The sequence below is a fragment of the Neomonachus schauinslandi genome, chromosome 4, assembly GCF_002201575.2.
Source record: "Neomonachus schauinslandi chromosome 4, ASM220157v2, whole genome shotgun sequence".
NCBI classification, from domain to species: domain Eukaryota; kingdom Metazoa; phylum Chordata; class Mammalia; order Carnivora; family Phocidae; genus Neomonachus; species Neomonachus schauinslandi.
Window position 1 is genome coordinate 54199541 of NC_058406.1, and position 27263 is coordinate 54226803.

The 27263-nt window shown below is 41.0% G+C and overlaps 2 protein-coding genes across 4 annotated transcripts in view; one reads left to right on the forward strand and one right to left on the reverse strand.

Moving 5' to 3' along the window:
• Positions 1–27263, forward strand: part of IL12RB2 (interleukin 12 receptor subunit beta 2) — a 68203-nt gene that overhangs the window by 37413 nt on the left and 3527 nt on the right. For 2 of the 3 annotated variants that reach the window (XM_021679978.2, XM_021679977.1), the window contains 7 exons: positions 777–996; positions 8728–8928; positions 13177–13275; positions 13366–13524; positions 18864–19001; positions 21832–21922; positions 24742–24841. In XM_021679978.2, the coding sequence (XP_021535653.1) occupies positions 777–996; positions 8728–8928; positions 13177–13275; positions 13366–13524; positions 18864–19001; positions 21832–21922; positions 24742–24841 (1008 nt within the window). The remainder of the gene's footprint in view (positions 1–776; positions 997–8727; positions 8929–13176; positions 13276–13365; positions 13525–18863; positions 19002–21831; positions 21923–24741; positions 24842–27263) is intronic. The other variant, XM_021679979.1, reaches the window with a different exon arrangement.
• Positions 14914–15243, reverse strand: LOC110571813 (transcription initiation factor IIA subunit 2-like). The gene has a single exon (XM_044914047.1). The coding sequence runs from the start codon at positions 15241–15243 to the stop codon at positions 14914–14916; it is 330 nt and encodes a 109-aa protein (XP_044769982.1).

Consider the following 27263-nt stretch of genomic DNA (forward strand, 5'->3'; position numbering starts at 1 on the left):
AATCTTCCTCTCCCCGCACTAGGCAAGGACAGGCACTGCCAGGGCTGCCCTTGGCCGCTCTCCATTTTCATTGCTTCTGTTTCCCATGGTTCTTATCCGAACAGGGTTACAATACAAATAATTAGTTTTCTGCTTACTTTCTGGGATTGCTCCCAAATGATCTCAATTGGAATTTTTGCAATTCCAAAACTCATTAGTCACACATTTATAAACAGTGTCTTACTTTTCTAGTGCAGATGGCTAATCCAGCTTCACTAAGTGTGGATTTTACGAGTTTAGCTCTTGAAAATCTCATTTTTGACTTAATGAGGAGCATTACACTTTCATATGAAAAGTGTGTGTGTGTGTGTGTGTGTGTGTTTCACAGATTGAGAACTGGAGATTCAGAGGGGCTGAGTGCCTTGCTCTGGGTCACACAGCTAGTAGTGATTGGTAGCGATGGAACAGAAACCCAGATCATCTGAGTTCAGATTCCACTCTTGTTCCATTGGATATAATTGAGGTTTCTACTATTAGGAAGTTTCATTTTGAAGCAAGAAAGGAAAATCAATTGTGTTCTTAAGAATTAGCTTTGAAAAATGTCAACTGAATTTTTTTTTCCCTAAATGGTGGGCTTGGGCGGAGGCATAAAAATATGCAGTGGAGGAGATGAGAAGGTGTAAATAAAAGGGTCACTCATATGTCTCCTCCTGCTTGGGGAGCCATCAGGTCCAGCCACAGAGCGTCCAGCGACCTTGTCTGGGAGTACACAAGTAAGTGGATGTGTTTCGTTGCAGAATATGAGTATATCTGAGACAAGAGGAAAAATCCTCCACTATCGTGTGACCTTGCAGGAGGTGGCAGGGGGGAAAGTCACACTACAGAACATCACAGAACACACCTCCTGGACCTGGGTTGTTCCCAGAACTGGGAATTGGGTTGTGACTGTGTCTGCAGCTAACTCAAAAGGCAGTTCCCTGCCCACTCGTATTAACATAACGGACCTGTGTGGGGCAGGTAAGTACCAACTTTCCTTTAATATCGCCTATGGGAAACTGTCTTACTTATGTCTTATCTCCCACAGGCTCAGCCCAGGGCCTGGCATGAGTAACACAGGAGTTTAGACTTTGGAGCCAACAGCCTTCAGAGGTTCTTTTGCACTTAGCCTATGAGTGGCATTGGACAAATGAATTAACACCTCTGAGCTTCAATTTCCCCCTCTGTAAAGTAGGGATTATATTATCTGTCTTGCAGGTCATTGTGAGATTAAATACAAAAACTAATACATAGCAGGTGCTTAACAAATGTTAGTTAAGGAAATGTTAGTTACATTAAATTGAACACTAATATCTGGCTAATTTTTCTGGACACAAGAAGAGTATGTGTTGTCAAATTCTAGGAAAAAACATTCTACACTTATAGTCAAAACATATTTTAAAACCAATAGTATTAAAATGAAATACTGGCTATAATGAAACTGCAGTAAAGTTTTTCTATACTGCAGCTCTTTATTACACAAATTTAGATATTTATCCAATTATCTACATTGAAATCTCCCAACTATACACATTTTATAGTTGCATGCTCTGAAAACTCATTTCTTAAGATAAAAGCCTATGATTAGTCAATAAAGTGGATATGAGTGCTATTTCTCAATGTCAAGATCATTGGCCTAACTTTTCCAAAAATGCCTAAAAAAACTATAATTAAATCCTTTCTTAAAATTCAGTTGAACAATTTTATCTACATATGAGTCTAACAATCATCGCTTGGAAGAAGCTTCTACCCAAACATTATTTTATATACACTGTTAAATCTTAGTTATATATCCTTTCAGTCATATATCCATAAACTTAGAAATGATAGAGTAGATAAAAATAACTAGAAGAAAATACAAGTAAATATTGATGTAACTTGAAGTTGGTATATGAGTTAGGAATTGCTTTTAGGAGTAAGGGTTGCTCGTACCAGAAGTCTGGTGACATCATTAAGATTCCAGGCTCCTTCCTTCTGTTTCCTCTGCCAAGTTGGCTTCCAACCTCAAGATGGAAAAGGACCAAGATGGCTGCCAGAGCGCTATCTACTTTCTTCTAGGAAAAGAAGGAAGAGAGGAGGGCCCACACCTCACCCTCAAGGAGCTTTGCTCCAGGTCACACAACACACTTGTAGTCATTGGCTCTAACTGGTCACCTGGTCACACCCAGCTGCAGAGGAGGCTTAGAAATATATTTCAGGCAGCAGTGTTCCCTTGCTAAAGAGGAGAGAATGTTTGGGAGGCAACTGGTAATCTGTGCCTATGTGGGTGGGTACCTAAGGCACAAACCTGAGAAGATGAATTAACTGTGGGGGAATAAAGCTCAAACTCTATGCACAGTAAAATAAAAATTTTAAAAACACCATAAACAAAGCTTTAAAAATGTAAATAACAGTTTAAGAAAAGCATATATCACATTTTTGGCAAAAAGAGATTGATTATCTATCTATCTATCTATCTATCTATCTATCTATCTATCTATCTATCTACTTTTTCAAATAAATAAGAGACTGGGGATATGAACAGGCAACTCAAAAAATAAATAGAAAAGTAGCAGTAAAGATACGAAAATATGTTCAGCCTAACCAGCAATCAATGAGATGCAAATTTTGAGAAAACATGAGAAACCAAATCAGACTGAGAAAGAGTAAGTAGAATTAGTTTAACCCATGTGGGTGAGTGTCTGGGGAAAAGATATGCTGTACCCTGCTGGTGGGTATGTAAATTGGTACAACTTTCTGAAGACAGTTTGGCCATATGTAACTTTAAATACTAATGTATCTTTGACCAAAAAATTTTACCATTAGAGATGTATCCTCAGAAAATGGTAAGTGCTTAAAAGTGTAAGCACAAAGATGTTTGTTGAAAAATTTTTGAAATAGTGAAACACCACAAACAACCTAAATGTAAAATAATAGAGAAGGTGCTGGTTTAATATATCATGACTTTCACCTGCCTTAACCCCACACTAGGGTTAAAGTGACATTGTAGCTATGTTTTTATTGGCAAGGAAAGATGCACATAATTAGTAAAACGTTAGGCTTTCAATAGTATATATGGGATGATGCCATTTAAAATATGTGTTTACATGAGTACACATTTTTTGCATTGTAAAAAATCTAGTAGAATGTATGTGGAAATGTTAATAGAGGTCACGACTGTATCATGGGACTACAGGTGATTTTCCTCCCCTTTTGCTTTTTATATTTTAAAATTTTTTCTTCTTTGGGTAAGTACTGCATATATAGTTTTTAAAGTGAATTCTGTAGGGGAAATTGAACGCACATCACTATTTAGTATCCTGCTATTGTTAAAATGTAGTATGTCAGAATACCTTACTTCTTCAAATGTCACTGCAGATGGGTCTTGAAGCTAAAAACTTCATGAATTTTCTGGGTTTGTTCCAGGTGCTTTATTTAGATTTGGTAACAACTTCTCAAAATGACACATTCATTATATTAGAGCTGGCCTCTGCTTCATTCATTCAACAGTCATTTCCTGAGCATATACTACATAAGGGAGCTAGAATCCAATAATAGGTTAAAAATACTGTTGAAGTCCTCCAGTTATATTCAGTCATGTGGGAGGGACAGACATAAACAAGGAAACTGTGGTGCAGTATAATAAGTGTGAGATTAGAGGGATGCCCAGGTAACTCTAGGAACAGAGGAAAGATGAAGCATGGGCTTGGAGAGGATGCCCGGGAAGGAAGAACATGTGACTGGAGTATGGAGAGACAAGTTGGTGGGAGCCAGGTGAGGAAGTGGAGGTATGTGGGCATGAGGGTTTGCTTTAAAGTGAGATCTGAGCAAATGTGGAAGTTGAGGAAGAGAATTGGGTTGGGAAGAGTTTGGAGATAAAGGGGAGAGAGGAGCTAATTAAAGGAATGAGGTTCATGGGGAGTGGGAAGATGATGGAAACCAGGTGTTGCATAAGGATGAGGCTCAATAAGGATGAACATGTAGAGGAGGTATGATAGGACAGTACTTGAACTGAGCTGTAACTAAGAGGATCCTGGTCCTGGAAATCTTGAATTCTCAAGGGTTTATTGTCTCTCCTAAGATCACATCTTAACCACCCAATAAAACCACCCAATACTCTGTGTATCCCAGAATGACATGGAGGACACATTGGCAAATTACACCATCCCATCCTTGAGTGCTCTTGTCTCACACATATTCTGAATGATCTGTAGGAATGGCATACCATGATTTTGTCTCCCTCTCTTTCAGTATCTGTTCACACCATTCACATATATAACTTTCCTCTTAGGAAAGGAAAAATAATGTGCCCCCCACCCAGGCAGAATTATGTTGACTTTGAGAAAGTAGGGACAACTTTATTGTAAAAAGCACCTGCCACAGCATTGCCTACAAAGAATCATTAGACTGATTTTGTTGGTTTACAATGAAGATTGAATGTGTGCTAAACCCTGCAGTCAACAAGTAAAAACGTATTTAATATTTCAGACCAGTCCCTGTGCTCAAGACTTCTTGAAACTACAGGAAGAGTCAGAAGCCAGTACAGTCATAAACAGAGACCCACACAGATGTCAGAGACTGAGGCCCCAAGAGGTGAAGGAACCTAGCCAAGACCATACATCCAGTTAGTGGCAGAGCTGGACTGAAAAACCAGGCCACCTGTCTTTTAGGTGGGCACGTATTCCAAATACCTTATGAATTGCATAATTCTGTTCAGAAGCTCTCAGGGAAAAAGGAGATGGGAAGTTGAATGATTGAGGCTAAAGAAAAAATTTTGAAAGGTGATAGAAAGAAGGTGAGTTGTTAGCAGAGTTCTGAAAGAGAGAATGTGCCCTGGGAAACATCATGGGAAGGAAATTCAGGCTGTGTTCCTGGTAAATATGATGACTCAGACAGGGCAATGCCAAGTTGCTTTGCTTAGCTCATTCCAAAGAGGCAGTGGTCAGAAGGGCTCTTTGGCTATTTTAGCCCATCACCTGCCAAAGGGTAACTGGAACCTATAGGTGCTCAATAAATATTTACTAAATGAATGCATTTCATTCTCAAAAAAAAAAAAAATCTTGTGGCATAGCCAGGACATCCAATACCAAGGCAGATGAATATAAGGAACCCCTACTGGGGAATTCCAGTCCCTGGCAAAATAGCCAATGCCCAGGTTACAGGTTCTCACCACCAAGCACAGTTCTGAGGATGCTACACAAGGGACAGGATGGATGGCTGAATGCAGTGGGATAGTGATAAGGGGGAGCCCTGAGGTAAGCACTTTCTGGTTTTACTCCTTCTTCTTGCTCCTGTTACCCTGATATGATCATTGCTTGGACATTTCTGCTATGGAGCAGGGAAGTCCAGAGAGCAGAACAGAGTAACTTCAAGGAAGCCCTGATACCTAACTGTAGAGGGGGTCTGAGAGCAAAGAGTACCTGTGAGCTGGCTGGCTTTTGAGATTTCTCCTGCTATCCACCCCATGTGCCTGGCAATTACAAAAGAGAATAACAGCCTTGATTCCCCATGAAGAGCAGTGCCAGCCATAGAGGCATGGGTAGGTTCTGGAGGTACCAGGTATACCTCGGGGGAACCTGGGGACAGGTAGAGCTCAGGCTTCATCACTGTAGGCTCTCAGGCCTGGAGCTTTCCACCCTGAACAGCTCCTCCTCCCCACCTGAACTTGCCTGGGGAAGCACAAGCTAGGGGAAACCTTTCACTCTCCTCCCATAGAAAGATAAAGGCCAAGGCTGCTGAGCAGTCCAAGAAAAAAAAACACAAGATCTCAAAGGAGAAAATCAGGAGAAATCTGAGGGGCACATGTTCTGGGAAAGGCGGCCTGTACCATAGGAAATCTCACTAATGCAACAGAAAGAACGAAAGTTTAGAATAAGCATAACAAGTATCCTTAGAAAGATTAGAGAGGATGCTAGAAACATGACTCAGTCAGAATTAGGTGGTTATAAAGAAGCCCCAAATAAAGAGATTCAGTATGGAAAGTAGTTTTGAAATCAAGAACACAGCCAATGGGTTGGATAGCAGAAGGGACTCATCTGAAGACTGAATGAGTGAGCAGAAGATTGGATGAGAGACTTTTCCTAAAGGCATCCAAAACGGGTAAAGAAGTCAAAACATGAGAAAACTTAAAATTAACATCGAGAGAATAGAAAGAGAAGTTATGAACTACTTAAAAGGATTTCCAGTAACAGGAAAAACTAAATGAAGGTGGAAAATACTTGAAAATGTTTATAAGAAAATCTTTTGGTGGCATATAACATGCTGGTGTACGGCACTGGGGCGGGCCTTTGGCAGCGGGGCAGGCTGTGTGCATGTGGGGGTGGGGGGGATACGGAAAACCTCAGCACCTTCCACTCATGCTGCTGCAAACTTAACACTCCTCTAAAACATAAAATCTGTTTTTGAAAAGTCTCTGCAAAAAAAAAAGAAAAAATTAGCAGGGGGAGGGGGGTGGAGAGAGGAAAACAAATTAGTGCAGAATGAGCAACAGGATTGACCCCAAGAATACAAAGATGGATCAATATCAGAAAAATGTATTAATGTAATTCATCACAATAATAAAAAAAGAGAGAAAAGGGATATGTTTCTAATGGATGTAGAGAAGTATTTGGTGAAAAAGAATTTTTTAGTAAACAGGATTTTATAAAAATAAACCTATTTGAAAACTATGAAGAAAAAAGAAAACTTTTTAGTTTTTTAAAGACTTTCTACCAAAAACCTACAGCAAGTATCAAGCTAATGAATATAGGTAGGCATATTCTCTTTAAAATTTGCAACAAGATAAAAACAAAAAAAATAAGAGATTTAAAGATTGGAAGGAGAAGATATTTTACGTGTGCAGCTAATAAGATTACTACATGGAAAATTCAACAAGGGCAATAAATTATTAGAACAATTAGAAATTCTAGCAGGTTTGCCAGAAATAAGAATAACACACACAAATTAATGCTATAATAAATGGTAGAAAATAAGATGCCACTTAAATAGCAAACTCAAAGTATAAAGTGTCTAGGAATTAGCCTGTAACAAAGAATGCATAAAAGCCTTACCTCCATTAAGGAGGAGCTGGGGCTTTTAAAGAGGAACTGAAAAATTTCAACGAAACAGCATATTTATGAATGGAACAATTTAACTTAATTCCAATAAAAAATACCACCTGGAATTTCTGGGGACTCTGATAAACTGATTCTTAAAGCTATATGGAAGAATAAAGTGTCATGAATATCCAGGACCACTTTGAAAAATGATGGGCAAAATGAGGAAGGGACTTTACCAAGTAAATAATCAGATATCACAATGCCTAATAATGTGAACAGTGTGTTCTGGCAAAGAAGTTGACCCCAGACACAGACCCATGAATATATGGAACTTGGTATATGTTAGGGATGGTATCACATTTGGAAAAATTGACTCACAGTATGGAAAAATATAAAAAATTTATTCCCTTAAGAAAAAAGGTTTTTAGCTAGATTTGGATTAAAAACTTAAATGGAGAAGGTAAAACCAAAAGCCAGTAGGAGAAAATGTAGTTGAGTATCTTTGTGCTCCCAGGATGAAGAATTTCATAAACAAGACTCAAAATGCACAAGCAAATAGATAAATTTACCTACATCAAAGTAAATATGTGCAACAAACACTTCATAAAGTTATCAGAGAGTTGAAAGACTGGAGTATATTTCTAGTGTTGAAAACTAACAAATGACTGATAGCCATTATGAATGGAACAATTTAACTTAATTGTTTATGAATATAAACATCCCTTAATTGTTTATGAATATAAAACCTATTTCTGTAAATCAGAGTAAAGACAGGAAACTCAAGAGAAAACATGAGTTAAGTATATGAGCAGGGAGTTTACCGAGGGAGAAGTCAGATTACTAGTAATATAAAAAGAAAAGCTCAGCTTCATAAGAAATTGGAAAATGATTTATTAAAAAAAAAATCAGAAAACCAAAATAAAACCACAGTTAAATTAGCCCCTTTACATGTACCAGATTGGCAAAAATTTGAAAGTCAGAGAATGCCAAGTGTTGGTGGGGAAATAAGAATCCTCATGCTTTTCTTGTTGGAGTGTCAACTGATTAGCTATTTTAGAGATCACTCTGGCTGTGTTTAATGAAATAATGTGTGGATTTGCTCTATAATTGAGCAGCTCTGTGAAGATATATCCAGAGACACTCTTGCACACATGAGGACATGCCAGAGAATGTTCACTGCATCCTTGTTTGTGTTAGCAAAGAGTTGGAAGGAACCTCCTGATTGTCACTTGGAGACTGGACAGAAAGAGGTTTGAGGTAGCAGTTGGAAGGAATGAGCTGGATTTACATATAGCAGCAGGGTGGACATATTCCAGAAATACAATATTGAGTGGGAAGGAAAAAGTAAGAAAAAGCATTAAATGTACTCCCAGCACGTTTCATGAAAATACAGAACACTAGCACAAAGCCACATCAACTTTCAAGGATACATAGATACCTAAATAAACATCTGAGAGGTAGATTAGAAGGATGCATATATCACTACAGCAGTACCTTTGGGAACACAGAAGTGGAAGATGGAGGGGAAAATAATTCTACAAATATCCCTGCACAGGATCCTTGCACTAATAAGAACAAATCTGAAGTTCTTAACAAGAAATTGGTTCTTCCTAAAGCTTTGCTGGGATGAATTGTTTTTTACATCTTTATCCACCTGTGATTTTGTTTTTGTGCTTCCCCCCTTTTCCCCAAAAAGAGTTGCTGGCTCCTCGCCAGGTCTCTGCAAACTCGGAGGGTGTGGACAACATTATGGTGACATGGGAGCCTCCCGGGAAAGCTGCACCTGCTGTCCAGGAGTATGTGGTGGAGTGGAAGGAGCTCCATCCCAGGGGTGGCACGCAGCCCCCTCTAAACTGGCTGCGGAGTACCCCCTCCAATGTGTCTGCTCTGATTTCAGGTATTTTATTGTTCACCTTCCTCTTCAAATGCTACTGAGTTTCACTTTTTTTTTTTTTTAAGAAATCACAGGTGAGAACCCAGAACCTTCCTCAATTACAGGCAGCTGAATAAGAGGGACAGTGATGACCTAGAGTCCTTCAAGACAGCACCTCAGAATACAGCACTACAGTCATAGAAGACCAACTGATTGACCAAAAACTCTAGTATTTATGGAAAATTCGTGTGCCTGGCACAGAGCCATATAAAACAAATGCATCATTGAACCACACAAGCATGGCTGAAAGCTAAGTAGTAACCAGTCAGTGTGATGGGCACCTTTCACTTGGAAGTTTATGTAATTCTCAGAACAATCATGTGCAGCAAGTGTTTAATTATATCCGTTGTACAGATGAGGAAACCAGGAGATCTTTCATTCCCAATTCTGCTGAATATTATTTGTGTGATAATAAATCCAGAATTATCTATATGATAATCAGCATCTCAGTCCTCAAGTCCAAATCTGTCAGTGGTTTCTATCAAGTGATAGCATCTGAAAAGATGTTAAAACGATCGGACAGAACTTCGTCAATGTCACTTTTAGGAATAAGCTCAGCATAGTAAAAAGTGCAGGTTCTACAGCCAGACTATCTGGGGTTAAGCCCTGGCTCTCTCACTTACTAGGTTGTGTGACCTACGGCAAATTACTTAACTTCTCTCTGCCTCAGTTTCCTTATCTGTCAAATGAGGAAAATAATAATACCTACCTCATTGGGAATTAATGTAGAGAAAACATTGTGAACAGAGCCTCACGCATTTTAAGTACTTGGTAATTTAGCTGTCACTGTTATTATTATACATGACAGGGCTAAGATTCTCATAGGTTTTCAAACTCTAAATTCTATAGTATTTTTATTACGCCATGCCATCATTACACCTGCCCAGGAGGATATGCACACCCTGCCTATGGAGACAAGACAAATGAAATAAGCAGAGCACACCACCAAACAATACATGAGCTAGTCCTTAACTGTGGGCCTCTTTTACAGTTTAGCTGTTAGACTTCTAGTGGATTGTGTTCAGTTATAATCACTACACCTAAAGATGGTGTTGTCTAGATAACCCAGTGAACATCAGAGGAAGACGAACAAGTCATTGGGGGTCTGGAACTTTTAATGTGGGAACCATTTAAGGGCGCCTGGGTGGCTCAGTTGATTAAGCATCTGACTCTTGATCTCAGCTCAGGTCTTGCTCTCAGGGTTGTGAGTTCAAGCCCCGCACCGGGCTCCATGCTGGGTGTGGAGTCTACTTTAAAATAATAATAATAATAATAATAGTAATAATGTGGGAACCATTTAGCCCATAGAAGAGAATTCTAGATGTGTGTGGGCAATTTGATGGCTGTTGCTGGCTTTGATGTGTATGTGAGAAAGAGTATGTGTCCTTTGTTGCTCTGGAGAACAAAACTAAGTCCTCTACATGGAAATTATAAGGCGGATATCAGCTCAATTTTTAGACAGAAATTGCCTTACATGTGATAGTCTCTAATAGGACAATTGAGTAGCCCTCAGGGCAATGCATTCCCTGTCCCTAGAATTGTTGCAGTAGAACCAACTTCCCTATAGGGCTGTTATGCCCATCAGATCAAATGAAATAGTGGATAGAGAAGGCATTTACTGAACTCCAAACTGCTACAAAATTGTAAATGCTTATTATAAACTATATTAGGATTGACCTCTGTGGGATAGTTTGGACCCTGTGGTCCTTATAGTTTCTTCCTTTTAGAAAATCTGTAATACTACCCAAATACCAGAAAAGAGATGACAAGAGAGAATGTTTTGCCTATTTAGGGAACTAAAATATTTTTAAGCATTTTAGAAATACTCATTTGAATGAAATCAGTATAATACTGGGTAAAATAACTTTATGAATTAAAGTTGTTCCCCTGCTTGAAAACACTTGGTTAGCTATTAGTGTTGATGCTACATTCTGGAAATAAACACTTAGAAAATTAAGTAATTCGTACTTATGAATTCAGTATGGCACTCTCCAGACAGTAAGGTGACTCCTTGCCATCGGATCCTTACCAGCCTTTTTCCAGCATCTGGCTGGGGCAGCATTGGGTGTTTTGGAGTATATTCTGGAGGCCAGAATATAATCCAGCTCTTGGGTGATGGGTTTATGGGGCCTAGGCTGGGAGACCATCAGTACTGTCTTTTGCGGGTAAAAATGGTTCTGACCATATAGAACCACTCCTTTTACAAATATGTAGAAATCTGTAGGTGTCTAGAAATGCCTTCCCCAATGCCTAGGCTATTTGTGTCCCTCTTCTGCATGCTCCCATTGTATTTCCTCTGTGATCACTCCTCATTACTGATCATTTAATGTTTGTCTTCTCCCATACTTAATAGGTGAAAGTAGCTTTCTGCAAAAAATCCACCAAAGAGGTAGTTTATATACATGGCGTCAGAGGCTTTGCCCAAGGATGCCAGGTATATATGTATGCGCAGGAGTAGTGGGAAATGAGCTGGAAGTTGGGGCCAGGTTGTAGAAAGAAATAAAAATCTTAGGAATGTGGATGTTGTGCACTGGACAGCAAAGCTAAGGAAGTTTTGAGGTGAATTTTTGAAAGCTAATGATTAGGGCGTGTTTGTGTAAGAATTAGCCAATAAAACAAGAGTCCCTAAGGTCTGAACCAGGGAACAAGCTTGTGAGGGTTCTCTTCTTCACGCAAAAGGAAATGTCAGCTAAGTTATAGAGCCAGACTTTCTTCCCTCCTCCATTAAGGGTAGGCTGTTCACAAGAAGCCCACAGCTTCTTCTGTAGCAGTCCCAAGGCCTTTGCCCTGAACTCATGTTTTGCATGGCAAAATGCAATGATACTATTTGCTTAATGAGCTCATCTGGAATTCCCACACCTGCTCATGGCACAGTGGTTGGTTGGCTGCTTCCAGGACTGGAGACGGCAGCCAGGCCCAACCCTCTCCCAAATGAAATATGATTCCATATTCCGTGTTGCCCTTTCGGCTTCTGGGTCTGCATGCCCCCGAGAAGAATCTTTGGATGACTGGACTAAGCTGACTGTGTCTTTTTATCCATATCACTTGGTTCATGAATACAAATGGAAGCTCACCATGGCATGAGTTTGGATCTCCTCGTGGTCTCTTCTGACAGTACTGGTTGCACATCTGAGCTTTTTGTAGGGTACTTGCTGGAATATTTAAGGGACAATGGATTTTCATATAAAACACACATTATTTAGTAAATTATTCTGTGATATAAAATTCCTCTTCCTCAAAAATAAAATGTTAAACCCTAATCAGTTGTCAGCGGAGGGCACCAGATCTGCCCATGGCAGGGCATTAAACACTATGGGAGAGAGTCCTTACTCTGACCATGTGACCCTGTCGTTGCCTGGTAGGGATTCCCTCTCATTTCCCTTTAAATTTCCTTGGGAATTGAAAGTTCCGTCATGGGCAGTATCTATGAAAAGGGCCTTTTCTTTACAGGAAGTAGAATCTGAAATTCATGGAAATAAGGAATTTTGACAGGAAAGAGCAGCTTGCCAGCCAACTTCATGACTGACAGAAAATTGCAAAGTGTGGCATTTTAAAAGCTAGGAAGTAGCATTCACAGTCCCAGGTATCCTCCTAATCTCCAGGCTGTGAAGCAGGTGAAATCTGACTGGAGCACAGGGGGGAGCGAGGGGGAGGAGGTTAGCAGGAGAGGTTGGTTGCCCTGAGCTGCCCCAGTTAGTCCCAGCTGCATGGGGCAGATCCCGATAAACATCTCCGGAGTTAGAAGGGCTGTCCAGGTTCTGTGGCTGCAAAACACCAGCCACACTTCCTGTAAATAGCAAATGATTTGTTTGTAGAAGTCCATGGGTTTTTTTTTTCCTTGAAAGTGAGTTCTGTTTCAAACGCAGTCTGTGTGGTTATATTTAAATCTTTGCTGAAAGTGGAATAGCTTTTGTCTCCTTGATCGTGTGACCCTGCGAAGACACTTCAGGTTGGCCTGTCTGTTCACTATGAGGTGAACTTGGGAGGTGGGAGCCGTGGCTTCCAGAAGCCATCGACGTGGCAAACAGGATGCCGAGATTTCATGACTTAGGTCATCCCTTCACCCTCAGTCCAGACTGTACTTGAACTATCTTCGAAGTAAGGAGAGCAAAGAAGCGCCTTGAATGCATCCATATCAGACACTTAAATGTCTCCCTTTAGTGACTCACATGTGATGCCAAACCTGTTATAAGAACTCCCTTTTCCCTTCAGAGAACATAAAACCCTACAGCTGTTATGAAATCAGTGTGTATGCGCTGTCGGGGCACCAGAGAGGATGCAGCTCCATCTGGGGTGACTCTCAGCACAAAGGTGAGTGTTGGGACCTTTTGCCAAATTTTGCTTTAGTTCAACAGTTTGGATTTGGAGGGTGACAAAAGCTTCCTGTGTTCTACTTTGCAGCACCACGGAGTGGCCCCCACATTAATGCCATCTCAGAGGAAAAAGGGAGCGTGTTAATTTCATGGACCGAAATTCCAGCCCAGGAGAAAATGGGCTGCCTCCTCCATTACAGGATATACTGGAAGGAACGGGACTCCAATACCCAGCCTCAACTTTATGGTATGTGTGAGAAACAAACGCAGTGGGACCTTTCTTATTTAGGTGTCAGGGACATATAACTATGTGCACGTGCATACTTACACACAGGTGCTAGCACTGTAAGTGGCACATAGTAGGTGCTCAGTAAATATTTGTGAAATTAATTGAAGAAAAATAAAAGATCTAAACACACACATGCACAGAGTTACTGAATATGTTATGCGCCAAGCAAATTGAAGAAGCAAAGGTAATGGACTAGGCTCTCAGGAACTGCTCAGACAGGGAGACAGCATTTCAAAAAGCAATAACAGCACTTATATAGACCCCTGAGGTTTGCAAGGGATGAGTTGGAAGAAATTTTGAATCCCCACATTTGCAAACACTATCATAGAGTATTATTTTCTCCTTAAAATGGGTAAAATACAATACAGTTTAAGTCACTTCTTATGACCCATAATTATTCTATAACTTTAAAACAAAAGCAATTAAATTCTGGCTGGGACATTATCTCAAGTGATTTCATCTCTCATTTATGTAGCAGCTCCAAGTCACTTGCCAGATTTGATGTTCAAATCTTTGATTTATTCAGAGTCGTGTTTGGTTTTTTTTTTTTCCTGGCTTGACCTTCTTTTTATTTCACAAGCATCTGGCTTTCTTTCAGGAGCATTTATCATAAAGAAGCAATATTTTTATTCCTTCATGAGAGCTGTTAGGTCCAGGAAGAATGCAGCAAAGCCACCCTGAGTTGTGGGTGCCAGCAGAGAGCTGCCTGCAAGAGTGACTTTTACCTGGGAAACTGTACGGGATGGTCCTTTCTCTTGACCTTAGAAGATCTTCAGTATTGATTTTCTGAAAGTTATGACTCTTAATGCTAGTTAATTTTTATTATATAAATAACACTTGCACATGGTAAAAAACATTCAAGTAGTTCAGAAAGCTATACAATGGAAATTATCTCTTCCTCCATTCTTAGGTTATAGCAGTTCTTCACATGGTCTTCCAGAAATAAACTTAATGCAGATAAAAGCATATATTTGGGATCATCATCTGTATTCTGATCTACATCTTGATTTTACCTCTCAATAATATATCAGTCCACATCAGTCCGTATGGATTTGCATCACTTTTTTTTTTTTTTGAGTTTTAGAATGAGTTTATTCAAGGATGTTCTTAGGAAGGTAACAGTGTTTGTTATTAAAAAAAACTTCTGTTTCTTCATGCTGAAAAGGTAATGTAAGAGGCTAGAGTTATAAGCTTCTTTCTATTGGAATTCTGATAGTATATATAGCTCAGTGTAGTCATTTCTGCGATGCCAGAATAAATTAAAAAAAGTCTCTTCTATGCTTCTCTTCAAAAAAGCGATGAATAATAACAGAAGATGGCATTAAAAAAGCCATTTTTTTTTTCTATTCATTCTGTAGTATTGGAGCCAGTATTTTTACCATCACAGGCTACAATTTTCACTTTATCCACTTGAATAAGTTCTTTCACCTCTCTGAATTCAACATCATTCAGTACAAAAGTCCACACATTATCGCAGAATCTGTATGTATTTAGAGAGCCCCTGAAATTGACTCTGTTCCTGACCCTCTGCTCCAATGCTGAATTTATAGCTTTATCAAACTGAAGTAGAACTTGAAGGGCAAGTTGGGGGGTGATCTGTTGAGACTGTATGAGCCCATCAAGGCTGTCCTGGAGACTGTTTCCCAAAGTGGTATTTCTGTATAACTGATATGCCATGGCTTAGGAGGAAGAAATTGTTTTTCTTATTGAGGCTTGCATTGATGTCCTGGCTAAAAATACCGTGCTGGGCTGAGGACCTCCCCAGGACCGTTCAGCTGGCGCCCTGTGGACCACAAACCTCCCGCCCCGCATCATTCTTTTTTAACAGTTCTGTAGAATTCTATTGTAAGGCCTTGCAAGCAGTCACTTAACTAATCCACCATTGCTAAGTAGAATCTATCATTGTACAGAGCTGCTTCCTACTGGGCCTCTCAGGGTAAGTCAGTTCAGAAATGCACCCCAGAACCTGATGACTTCATTGACCTCTTTGTGGGCCATTTGGAATTCTCCATGTGAAATGTGCTCCTTCCTCCCACCCCCAATTGTCATTTTAGCAGAATTTAAACCATGATGGCTATTAACAATCAACACGGTCAGTTGGTTCTTAAAGCTACTCTTGTACATGTTGAAGAAAATTTCTACCTTATTTTACCACAAATCTGATGAATCTGAAATCTATGTAAGAGCATTTATTTATTTATTTATTTATTTTTTTAGTAATCTCTATACCCAACTCAAGACCTGGAGATCAAGAGTTGCACACTCCACGGACTGAGCCAGCCCGGCGCCCCCTCTGTAAGGGCATTTTAAAAGAAGTTGAGGGGCACCTGGGTGGCTCAGTCGTTAAGCATCTGCCTTCAGCTCAGATCATGATCCCAGGGTCCTGGGATCGAGCCCTGCATCGGGCTCCCTGCTCTGCGGGAAGCCTGCTTCTCCCTCTCCCACGCCCCCTGCTTGTGTTCCCTCTCTCACTGTGTCTCTCTCTGTCAAGTAAATAAATAAAACCTTAAAAAAAAAAAAAGCTGAAAGGAGGTGCAGATTCAAAGTCCTATTTCACACCAGTTTAAATTAAGTTTTCCTTTTGTTTAGTAAGCACTCAGTGATGAATTAGACCTGTCCCCTGTCTTCAGAGAGCTCGCAGTCTACCGAGGGAGATGGAAAAGTCCACAGAAGTGATATAACTGCTGTGATAAAGGACTGACAATTCCCTATTGTATTTGGCAACCAGAAATCATTGGCAAATCCACAAGTACAGTTTCTAGAGAGTAATAGAAGGCAGTAGGTTAAGGACGAGGGAAAAAGACGCCCAAGAGAGCGGCATCACAAACGGAGAGCCAAGGAAGAAGGGGCCCTGTCCTCTTCTTCCCTGGGGGGCAGCAGCATGAAGGGCACATGGGGAGTGCAGTAGTCCTGCCTGAGCAGAAGGGAGGCGTGCAGCTGGGGTGGGGCATCTGCGTTTTAGTACCTTGCGCAGGGGATTCTCTGGAAACGTGCCCATACCGCTGTGTGCACCAAGAGTGCATGTCTCCACCGGCGCGTACATTGTGCTTTGTTACTCCTGGGCTGCTTGTGTCAACAGACTCTTTCACATCCTGAAAGAGGAAGCTGTGGCAATTTGCTCACCGTTGTCTCCCCGGACCTACAATACAGCCAGGCATACAGGAGGTGCTTTGTAAAAACAGTATTTGTTGACTGACACATGAGTGAATATTGCCCCACACTTTGTTAAACCAATGTAGATTGTTAGGTTAGAACTAGTTTCCAGTAACAGCAGCTGTTTTGTCTGGTAGCACTTGACCTTCCTACCTGCAGCCTTTCAAATGATTGGCAACTACCCCATCTTCCTAAACTGGTGCCTCCTCAGTTCACCACCCACCATGGGAGCCTAAAGTTTCAGACCCCCCCCTATTGAATGCCCCCCTTTCTCTCTGCTGGAGATCGCAGTCCAGACCAGGCAGCAGAACCAGTATTTCTGGCATGACTTCCTTGTCCCATTACTCAACACAACCTCTTCTGCTAGCCAAACTGCTGGTGCCATCACCCGCCTCACTGCTCCCTCCACGCAGTTACTGTTTTTGTTCTTCAAATATACGTGTGTGTGTGTGTGTGTGTGTGTGTGTGTGTGTGTTTGCATGCAAACTTCTTTGGCCCAGCAAACCGTTCAAATCCCTGCCCCTCTGTTTTGAGCTCTCATTTCACTCTCAGAGCTGAAAATGCCTCCACACAGTCGGGATAGTTGACTCTGATGCTCACTGATGCTTTGCTGCAGCAAAAGTCTCTCCAAAATTAATTTTTTCATCCCCTGCCTTAGGAATAAGGAAAAAGATTTTTGAGTTTAATCATACTGCTTAAGTCTGTGCAAGCAATTTCACCAGGTTAGAGTTGGCTTGCAGTTTTCCATATGGTACTTTTTTCTCAACAGGATGTTGAATATAGAAATTGCTCTGATAGTCATAGCTGTTAAGTGATCTGCTCAGGCCTCAGCCCTGTTGGGTGGAGTGGCCCTGATATTAGAGGACTCCTTCTTGCTGGTTGCCCATAGTAAGCAGGGGTGTGGGAGTATAAGAGGTCTGTTTTCCCCACTAGATGGTGAACTCTTCGAGGCGGATTCTGTGCCTTTGTATACTTGGTGACTTGTCCAGAGCACAAGCTCAATAAATATTTGTGACTGTTGAAATAAATTTAGCAAACAGGAGCATTGTCTGACCTGCCCGGGGGTTTGTGAGCTGGTAACTGATGTTGCGGCTCAAAGTGCTGGGTTCTAGTTTCCACTTTGATCACCAGCACAGGCGCATCTGCTGAATGAGCCAGCAGGCTACTCCTGCCAAGGTTCTGCCCTTAATCTTGTAGTCCCCCTACCCCTGCATCCCCAGCTTTTCAGAAGTCACTCCAAAACTCACACCCAGCAGATCTCTGGAGAAGATTGCCTATGTACTACAGGAGGAGAAAAACAACATCAGTGCATTGCCCAAAAAACCCAACATCTTCCCTGCTGAGACTCTGCAGGAGTGTTGAGAGCAAAAGGGACTGATAATCTAGGCTTAAACTGCCAAGTAAATCTAATCTAAGTACCATTGCTCCCACGTTTAGATTTTATGTCAAAGCAGATCATCGTATTAAACCCATTAAGACCAGTATCCAGAACCTACCCCAAAAAAAGCAGAAAATCAAAATTAATGTTGTCTATTTCATTAACTGCTAAACATAGCTTGCTTAAAAATGCCATTGAAAACATTTTGTGTATTTAATTTCCTCCCCCAAAGTTCTCAAAGATATCTAAAAATGTTGGAAACATTATAGTCATAGGAAATAAAAGGAGTTACTACAGCTAAATAATTTCAGAAGCAAAATGATAGGGGCATCTGGGTGGCTCAGTTGGTTAAGCGTCTGCCTTTGGCTCAGGTCATGATCCCCTGGGATGGAGCCCCACCCGGGTCTTCCTGCTCAGCAGGGAGCCTGCTTCCCCCTGCTTGTGCTCCTGCACGCACACTGTCTCTCAAATAAATAAAATCTTAAAAAAAAAAATCAGAATGATAGAAGTTCTTTCAGAGGATTTTACCACAGAAAATATATTTCGTTATTTCGGTATGCTGTGAAGTAGGACCTCCATAAATGACAGTATCTAGGGCCTATTAAAATATTAAGTACTAATGAATTAGGACTGTTTTAAAACAACGATGTGCTTTTCTCTTTCAAATTAAACAGAGCATTAACAACAACAAAAATAAGTAAAAGCTCACATTCAAATACTTCCTTTAATATGTGCCTTTCTTGTTTTATCTTTATCCTCCTTTCAGAAATTCCCTATAGGGTATCCCCAAATTCACATTCAGTAGACAACCTGCAGCCCAGTGTGACATATGTCCTGTGGATGACAGCTCTGACAGCTGCTGGTGAAAGCCCCCCAGGAAACGAGAGGGAATTTTGTCTGCAAGGTAAGAAACAACTTTAAATATGGTGTGTCCACCCTGGATTCCTACATGGGCATACAGTCCCACTATGTCTGGCATAGAGATGATCAGAGTTTCTCTAATTCATTAATTACGTTCTTGCCGCTACACCTTTGCACTTGCTGTTTCCTTTAACTGGAGTACCCTACCACTTCATGGTCTGCTTGGAGATAGTACCTACTTATTTTTCAAAACTCAGCCTAAATGTTTCCTCCTCCAGGAAGCCTTCCCAAATGCACCTCCATAATTCCTTCATAATGCATTACATTTGACCCCTATTCAAAACTCTGAATCCAATAGGCAGGAACTGATATCTGCTTATCTTCAAGGTCTAGTATGGTGCCCAGCACATGGTACTTGTTCACTAAATATCTGTTCCAATGACCAATGAGAATAATCTCAATAATAATAATAGCAGCCACTGCATATCAGATAGTTACTATGCACCGGTCATTGTGTTAAGAGCTTTGCATACTGTATTTGTTTGCTGGGGCTCTTCTAACAAAGTGCCACAAACTGAGTAGCTTAAACAATAGAAATTTATTTTCTCACACTTGGGGAAGGTGGAAGTCTTGAGTTCAAGGTGTCAGCAGAGTTGTTTCTTCTGAGGACTATGAGAGAATCAGCTCCCTGCTTCTCCCCTCAAGTTGAGTGGCAGTCTTTGGTGTTCCTTGGCTTATAGATCTCTGCCTTCATCTTCACATGGAATTCTCCTTGGGTGGTCTTTGTTCAAATTTCCTCTTTTTATAAGGACACCGATCATACTGGATTGGGGCCACCCTCCTCCAGTCTGACCTTATCTTAACTAATTACCTCTGCAATGATCCCATTTCCAAATACGGTCACTTTCTGAGGTACTGGAGGTTTAGAACTTCAACATATGGATTTTTGGGGTGGGAGGACACAATTCAACCTGCATAACACATACTTTTACTCATTTAATCCTGACCATAGCCATGTAAAGTGTCTGCTTTACACGAGTGTACCTGGCCACAGTACCAAGAGGCACTCAATTGAAAATGAATAAAGGAATAGGGATGAGGATGCCTTTTTATAAGGCCCAGAAGGTACAGAAAGATTACCCAAAGTCATAGAAGTGGCAAGTGGCCGAACTACAATTCAAACTCAGATTTTAGTGACTTCAGTTAAATTGGAGTATATAAAGAAGTGACCTAGCTAACATGGGCCTCCCTCCGCAGGCTAAATTGTGCTGTTCTCTTTGGTAGCACCTGTCTGCATCTGGTCCAAGCATGAAACAAGCTGTTTTGCTTTGCAACATGGGGTATCAAGTTAATCATTCAGGACTTTGTTGTTCTATGCCAGGTACTTCTCCACTGGGAAAGCTGAAACCCCATCTCCTAGTACTCCCATGAAAGCTAACTTTTGAGCAATTAATTGGATTAACGACTCAGCATCTTTCTACTTGTGGTACTCCAGACTTGTCCCATCTGCCCAGGAAGGACAGCAGATGCTAAAGAAATGTCAGATCATGCAGATTCTGGGTGGGTGGGTCGGGGGGGGAGTAGCAAAGCTGCCTGTGTCAACTCCCTCTTTCAGCCCTGGTGACACACCTCTCTCAGGGCTGGCAGGTCTGTGGCCTCTAGTCCCTCCCTGCTCACCCTCCCTCCCCCCCCCCCCACCCCCCCCCCCCCCTCCCCCTCTCCTGCACTCCATCAGAAGAATCTTTCTGCAAGACACCCTGCTCCATGCTGATATTCCACCTCCTGTGGCACCCATCAGTAGTTCCCCAAGGGCCTTCAAGCCGGAATTCAAACTGCTCCATTCCCAAGCCCTGCATGATCTGCTGCTCCTGTTCACCCGTCTAGCTTCATCCTCTGCCACATGCTCATCATTTATACTTGAAAGCAAGACCAGACTACCTGTAGTTGCCCGAAAGTGCCGCACTGTTTGCTCTTCCCATGCCTTTGCCTGGTTCTGTCTAGTCTGCTTCCCTAACTTGTCTGCTTTGCTCACTCCATCCTTCAAATCTGTCACTTTTCACATCGTGCCTTTGGGAGAACAACCTGAGCTGCCCTTGATGTCATTTCCCATGCTGATCCCTGCTACACTGTCTTGTACATGCCTTTTTTTTTTTTTTTTTATACCCCATGGCATCATGGTTTGTTTACATGTTTACACATCTGTCTCCTGGACTAGATTCATGACTTAAGGCAGGAGAGCCCATGTCCTAGTCAGCATCCTAGCACCTAAGAGGGCCTGATGCATTAATACTCAATAACTGGATGACGTAATGAAGAATGCTGACACACAGCAAAATACATATTCATAGCAAGGAATCAAAACAATTTCAAAGACCCTAGTTAGACAGAAGGCTTTTCCAATAGCTTAGTAAAATCAGTAATACCATTTCTCAAGGGCTGCTTATGTTCAGAAAAAGCACCATGTGCTTTATATGCACCATCTCTAATCTTCACAGCAACCTGCAAGGTAGACGTCATCATTCACCTTTTATAGATCAAGAATATAGATCAGTCTACTGATTGCAGTCAGTGGCAAAGCCAGGACTAGAATTCAGGGCTCCCAGTTCACAGCCAGTGCTTTGTATACCACATCCCCTTCTCCTTCTGCCCCTGTTAGAGGAAGGAGCCCTTGTAGGGCTGGAGTCCCTTCCTTAGAACCACAGAGCTGACCCCCTTAGGGCCCCTTCTCCCTAACTGAAGGGACAAAAACAAGTTGGCCTTGTTCCTGAGCCCAGCTTCCCAGTAGCTGTGGGTAGGTGCCAGGGGGTTCATGAAACAGTATTTTTAGATGTTCATTGCAGGTAACTCAGTCACAAGGTTTGCTAACTTTTCAGGTAAAGCCAATTGGAGTGTGTTTGTGGCACCAAGCATTTGCGTTGCTGTCGTCATAGTGGGCATTTTCTCAGTGCGTTACTTCCGGCAAAAGTGAGTTGGTTACATTTTCCAATTTCAGTAAATTTATTTTTTTTTTAATGATAATAGCTGTTGCCACTATGTGTCAAAGAAATGGGCTTTCTCAAACATTGCTGGTAGCAGACTAAATTTATCCAACTTTCTTGGACAACAGTATATGCTAAATATTTTGAAAAAAATTAAAACTTATCTATGACCTAGCAATTCCTAAGTAGAAATTTACTCTAATTATATCATAAGTATCTGCAGATATTTAGTGGCAGATATGTTCACTGAATTATTGTTCATTAAAGGAGAACAATTTGAAACAACCTAAATGCTCAATGATGTGGGATTGATTTCTACGTCATACTATATCTCATGCTGTATGGCATATTATATCCGTTAAAGAGGTATAAGAAAATTAAATGGTATATTTGTAATATTACATGTTAAAAAGGTTGCAAAGAATTACATACTTTCACTTTTTTTTTTTTTTTTTAAATTTGACAGAGAGACACAGCGAGAGAGGGAACACAAGCAGGGGGAGTGGGAGAGGGAGAAGCAGGCTTCCCACGGAGCAGGGAGCCCGATGTGGGGCTCGATCCCAGGACCCTGAGATCATGACCTGAGCCGAAGGCAGACGCTTAACGACTGAGCCACCCAGGCGCCCCCATACTTTCACTTTTTAAAAAGTACATACACACACACATACCCATATGCAAGATATATCAGCTAGCATTAAATTTGGTTCTATATAACATAAAAAGCCAATTATAGGACTTAAACTAGGTGACAGTTTCTCACCCAGGTTAAGGAAGTATACTTAGGTCAAGGACTGGTGTAGTAGCTCTGTAGTCATCAGGGATCTAGACTCCTTCTGTCTTTTTGTGCCACTATCCTCTGTGGGCTTCCATCCTCAAGCTCACTTCATGGTCCGATGACCGCAGGAACTACACCCGTCATGCTTGCATTCTACAACTTACAGGCAGAAGGAAGGAAGGTGCCCACACCTCCCTATGCAGGAGCCTTTACATGAATAAGTCAGGACACTTTTGGTTACACCTCATTGGCCAGAACTTGGTGGGGCAAGGGAGACTTAAAATTGTGGTCTTACATCTGGGCTCATTGTCATCCCAGTAAATCAAGGTCCTCTTCCTAAGGAAGAGGGTAAAGGAGTATTGAGTAGTGATTAACACACTTTACCCCAAAGATATGCACCAAAATATTAATGGTGGCTATATCAGAGGGTAGAATAACAGGTGATTACAGTTCTGTTTAACTATTTTCTACAATTTCTTTAAACAAGTATTTTGTAAAGAGAATTTTTTAATGAGTTATTCAACACAGTTTTCTTCAAATGTGTAAAGTTAAGAGGTCAAAATAAAACTAGCTCAAAGTCATTCTGCTAGCCATTGAACTTGTCTGAAAGGCTTTACATTTATTGAAGCTCCCATGTGTGATAGATACTTCAAAGCAGAGCTCTCTTTAGGCAGACTTTGAAAAGGTTTAATTCAAATAGAGTCAAGCAGGATCACAATTCATCTTCAGGGAAATATTATCAGGGTGAAGGCTTTTTTGTTCAAAAAAAAAAAAGTCCCCAGATATGTGGCTTTAATAAAATAGTTTATTTCTCTCCCATAGAACAGTCCTGAGGTGAGTCATCCAGGTTGGTTGGCAGCTGTGCTCCACACAGTCATTAGGGACCCAGTTTTCTTCCACTTTATTGGCCCACCATCCCTTGGGCACTGTCCTCATCTGCATGATCTGCTCACACTTGTTTGGAGAAAAACCAGTCACATGGGCACATCTCTTGCTTCAAAGGGCTAAACATCCTGGAAGCTTTCCATTCTTATTAAACATCAAAGCTAATTTATTAAAGCCAATTCTTCAAAAATGTTTCATATTAGTTTCGAATTTTTAAACAATAAAACATTTAAGTCACATGCATTTATAAGAAACATTTTTAGGACTTTTTTCTTTCCATGTCACAAAAGTAATATAAACACATTTTAAAATACTTTCAAAAACCCAGAAATGATAGAAAGAAAAAAAAAAGACCCATATTTCTTCTGATTATCAAATACAACTACTGTTGGGGCGCCTGGGTGGCTCAGTCGGTTAAGTGGCTGCCTTCGGCTCAGTTCATGATCCCAGGGTCCTGGGATCGAGCCCCGCATTGGGCTCCCTGCTCGGCAGAGAGCCTGCTTCTCCCTTTCCCTCTGCCTGCCACTCTGCCTACTTGTGCTATCTGTCAAATAAATAAATAAAAAATGTCTTTAAAAAAAAAAAAGAATCCAACTACTGTTAACAGTTTGGGTTATTTCTCTATTTTTTTTAAACATGGTTATGTTCAAGCTACTTATGCCCTTTGTATCCTGTTTTGTTCTTTAAGGTTTTTTTTTTTTACTTTATCCATAATAGTTTCCCTGTTATTACACTAATATTAAACTAAATATTAAGCTCTCCACAGATAAGAACCATTCTTCTTGCTTGCTATTCCATGCCCAGTATGTGGCATGTGCTCATCACACATTAGGGGTTTAGTCAGTGTTTGTGGAATAGAATGTATGGCTGGATAGGACAGCTAAACATTACATTGAGTAAAAGTTTCACAGTTTATTTAGTAAACCCCAAATGGCTGCATCATGACTCTTATCATCTATCCAGACTTCTCAGAAAACGAGTCTAGCCTTGCATGATGCATCTTCTTTCTCCTTCAGGGTTTTTATTGTATTCACTTGCATATCCCTATCCTGAACCACCTCTACAGTGAAATCAGTGCACTAAGAATCAATGCTTCCATGCCACCATGGGCACATTTAACCAGACGTCATTGTTTTTATCTATAGGGCATTTGTTCTCCTTTTGGCCCTCAGACCGCAGTGGTGTAGTAAAGAAATTCCAGACCCAGCGAACAGCACCTGGGCCAAGAAATACCCCATCATGGAGGTAAGGTTATGAAGCCTTACTGGTGAGTTGATTGGATTCCAGTGATGTAAGTTTCCCACTCTAGTTACAAGGTGCTTAGTTCCTATGGACAGGTGGAGCCCCCTGTGCTAGGTTACTGAGTCATCACTCCCATGCACAGGAATTTTCTGAAGCTTATGACCAAAAGACTAAAAGACCCATTGCTTTTCACTCCTCTCTCTGCCTTATATTCCCGTCCTCACCTCAACAACTTCAAAAGAAATAAAAAAGCAAGTATTTTTGCCATTTGCTGAGCACTAGAGCCTGACTCATCCAAATTCAAGAGAATTGGAGCTTTACCGTGACATTTCCTGTCCTGAGCATGGAACAGATAAATAGAGCTCAGACTATTTTGGGGTTGGCAGGAAGCCAGTAAGTCATTCCATTGTGTAAGGAAAAGGTTTCAAAGAAGGAGAGGCTGCTCGGCTGGCAGATGGGAGAGACTAAAGGATGAGAAGGGCACTGCCGCACAGCCCGAGGAGGTGAGAATAGCTCACGGTGGATCTCGGGTGGGGGTTCTGGGAGTTGGAGGCATCTGAATATGCAGCAAGACTGTGCATTTCAGGGGAGCAAAGAGGAGGAAGGCGGTATGCCGATAGTCTTCCCATTGCCCAGGACCCTGGCAGCCCCACACTTTTCCTCACACCTCGTAGCCATTCTCCTCCAAGATTCTTCTCCTCAGTTACACAGCACATTCTCTCATCCACACCCTTTCTCAGGCCAGAAGCCAGTGGTACCAGCTCCTGCTCAGGAAGAGAGGTTTCAGCCATGTCTGGCTCAGTGGGAACTGAAGTCACTGCTGTCAGGGCCTTTGAAATAAAGTTTGGGTGCAAACCCCACCTCTGCCACTTACTATGGTGCATGGCCCTTGGGCAATTTGCCTCATGATCTGAGCCCTAGTTTCACCCTGTGTAAAACAGGAATTGACAGTATCTTCCATGTAAACCAGTGTGAGGATTAAGATGCCATGTAAGGCACGTGGGTCATACAAGGCAAAGGTGGTTCACTTTCTTCCCAGGAAGACTCACACTTGACATATTTCACTATTGAGGGATTTTGGCCCTGTTAAGTTACAATAGCAAGAACAATAATAGCAACAGTAGCTTTTATATATGTAGACATATATTTAATTATATGTATTATATGTCATATACATGATAATTATACATAATATAGTATATAATTGTATTATTAAATAATATATTCATATGTTTATATATACATATATACAGGCATACCTCAGATTTGTTGGTTTGGTTTTGAACCACTGCAATAAAGCAAATATTGTAATAAAGTCAAAAGAATTTTTAGGTTTCCCATAAAAGTTATGTTTATACTATACTGCAGTCTATTAAGTGTGCAGTGCATTGTCTAAAAACACAATATACATACCTTAATTTAAAAATACTTTATTACTAAAAACTGCTAATCCTCATTTGTGCTTTCTGTGAGTCATAATCACTGATCATAAATCACCATAACAAATATAATAATGAAAGAGTTTGAAATGTTGCAAGAATTACCAAAATGTGACACAGGGACACAAAGTGAACAAATGCTGTTGGAAACATGATGCCAGCAGACTTGTTTGAAGCAGGGCTGCCACAAACCTTCACTTTGTAAAAAAAAATACAGTATCTACAAAGTGCAATAAAGCCAAGCATGATAAAATGAAGTATATCTATAGCCATATATAGATAGATAGGTAGATAGATAGATATAGAGGTAGATCTACAGCTATATAGCTTTTCTGTGCCAGGCACTTTAAAAAAACCTCTTTGATGCATTAAAATCTAATCCATACAACAGCTTTATGAGGTTGTACTATTGTTATCCTCATTTCTCAGATGAGAAAACTGAGGCACAGAGGAACTAAATAACTTGCCCAACACTAGTTGGCTAGTAAATGGTGGATCCTGGATTCACATACAAGTAGGATGTGCTATCTGCCATTATATTCTCTAAAAGATCCTTAAGCATAGGGTGAGGGGAATGTTTCTAGCAGTCAACACCTCTGAGCTGAACAGGCTAACTGAAAAGGTATTCCCACGCTGGGCTCTCACTTGGTGGCAGTCTTGTGACGACCTATGGGCATGCACTCGATAAGGATGCTACTGCTGGTGTCAGAGAGGATTCAAGTACCAGAAGCTGCATCAGCTGAGCTTCAAGATCTCTTCCAATGCTGAGATTCCACAGTCCCATGTCCTAAGAGCCTGAAATAGCATGGTGGGAAGCATCTCTGGGTCAGTCCCGGACACCTGGCTTCCAAACCTGTAGCTTTGGCGTCAGGGTCTCTGTTTGCCTCTGCTTGGGCATGAGGAGAAACAGACGTATGCAGGGCTTATGAAGGCTGTAAAAACCTAGAAGAAATGCTAAGACACACACACAAGGGTTAGGACAGTAA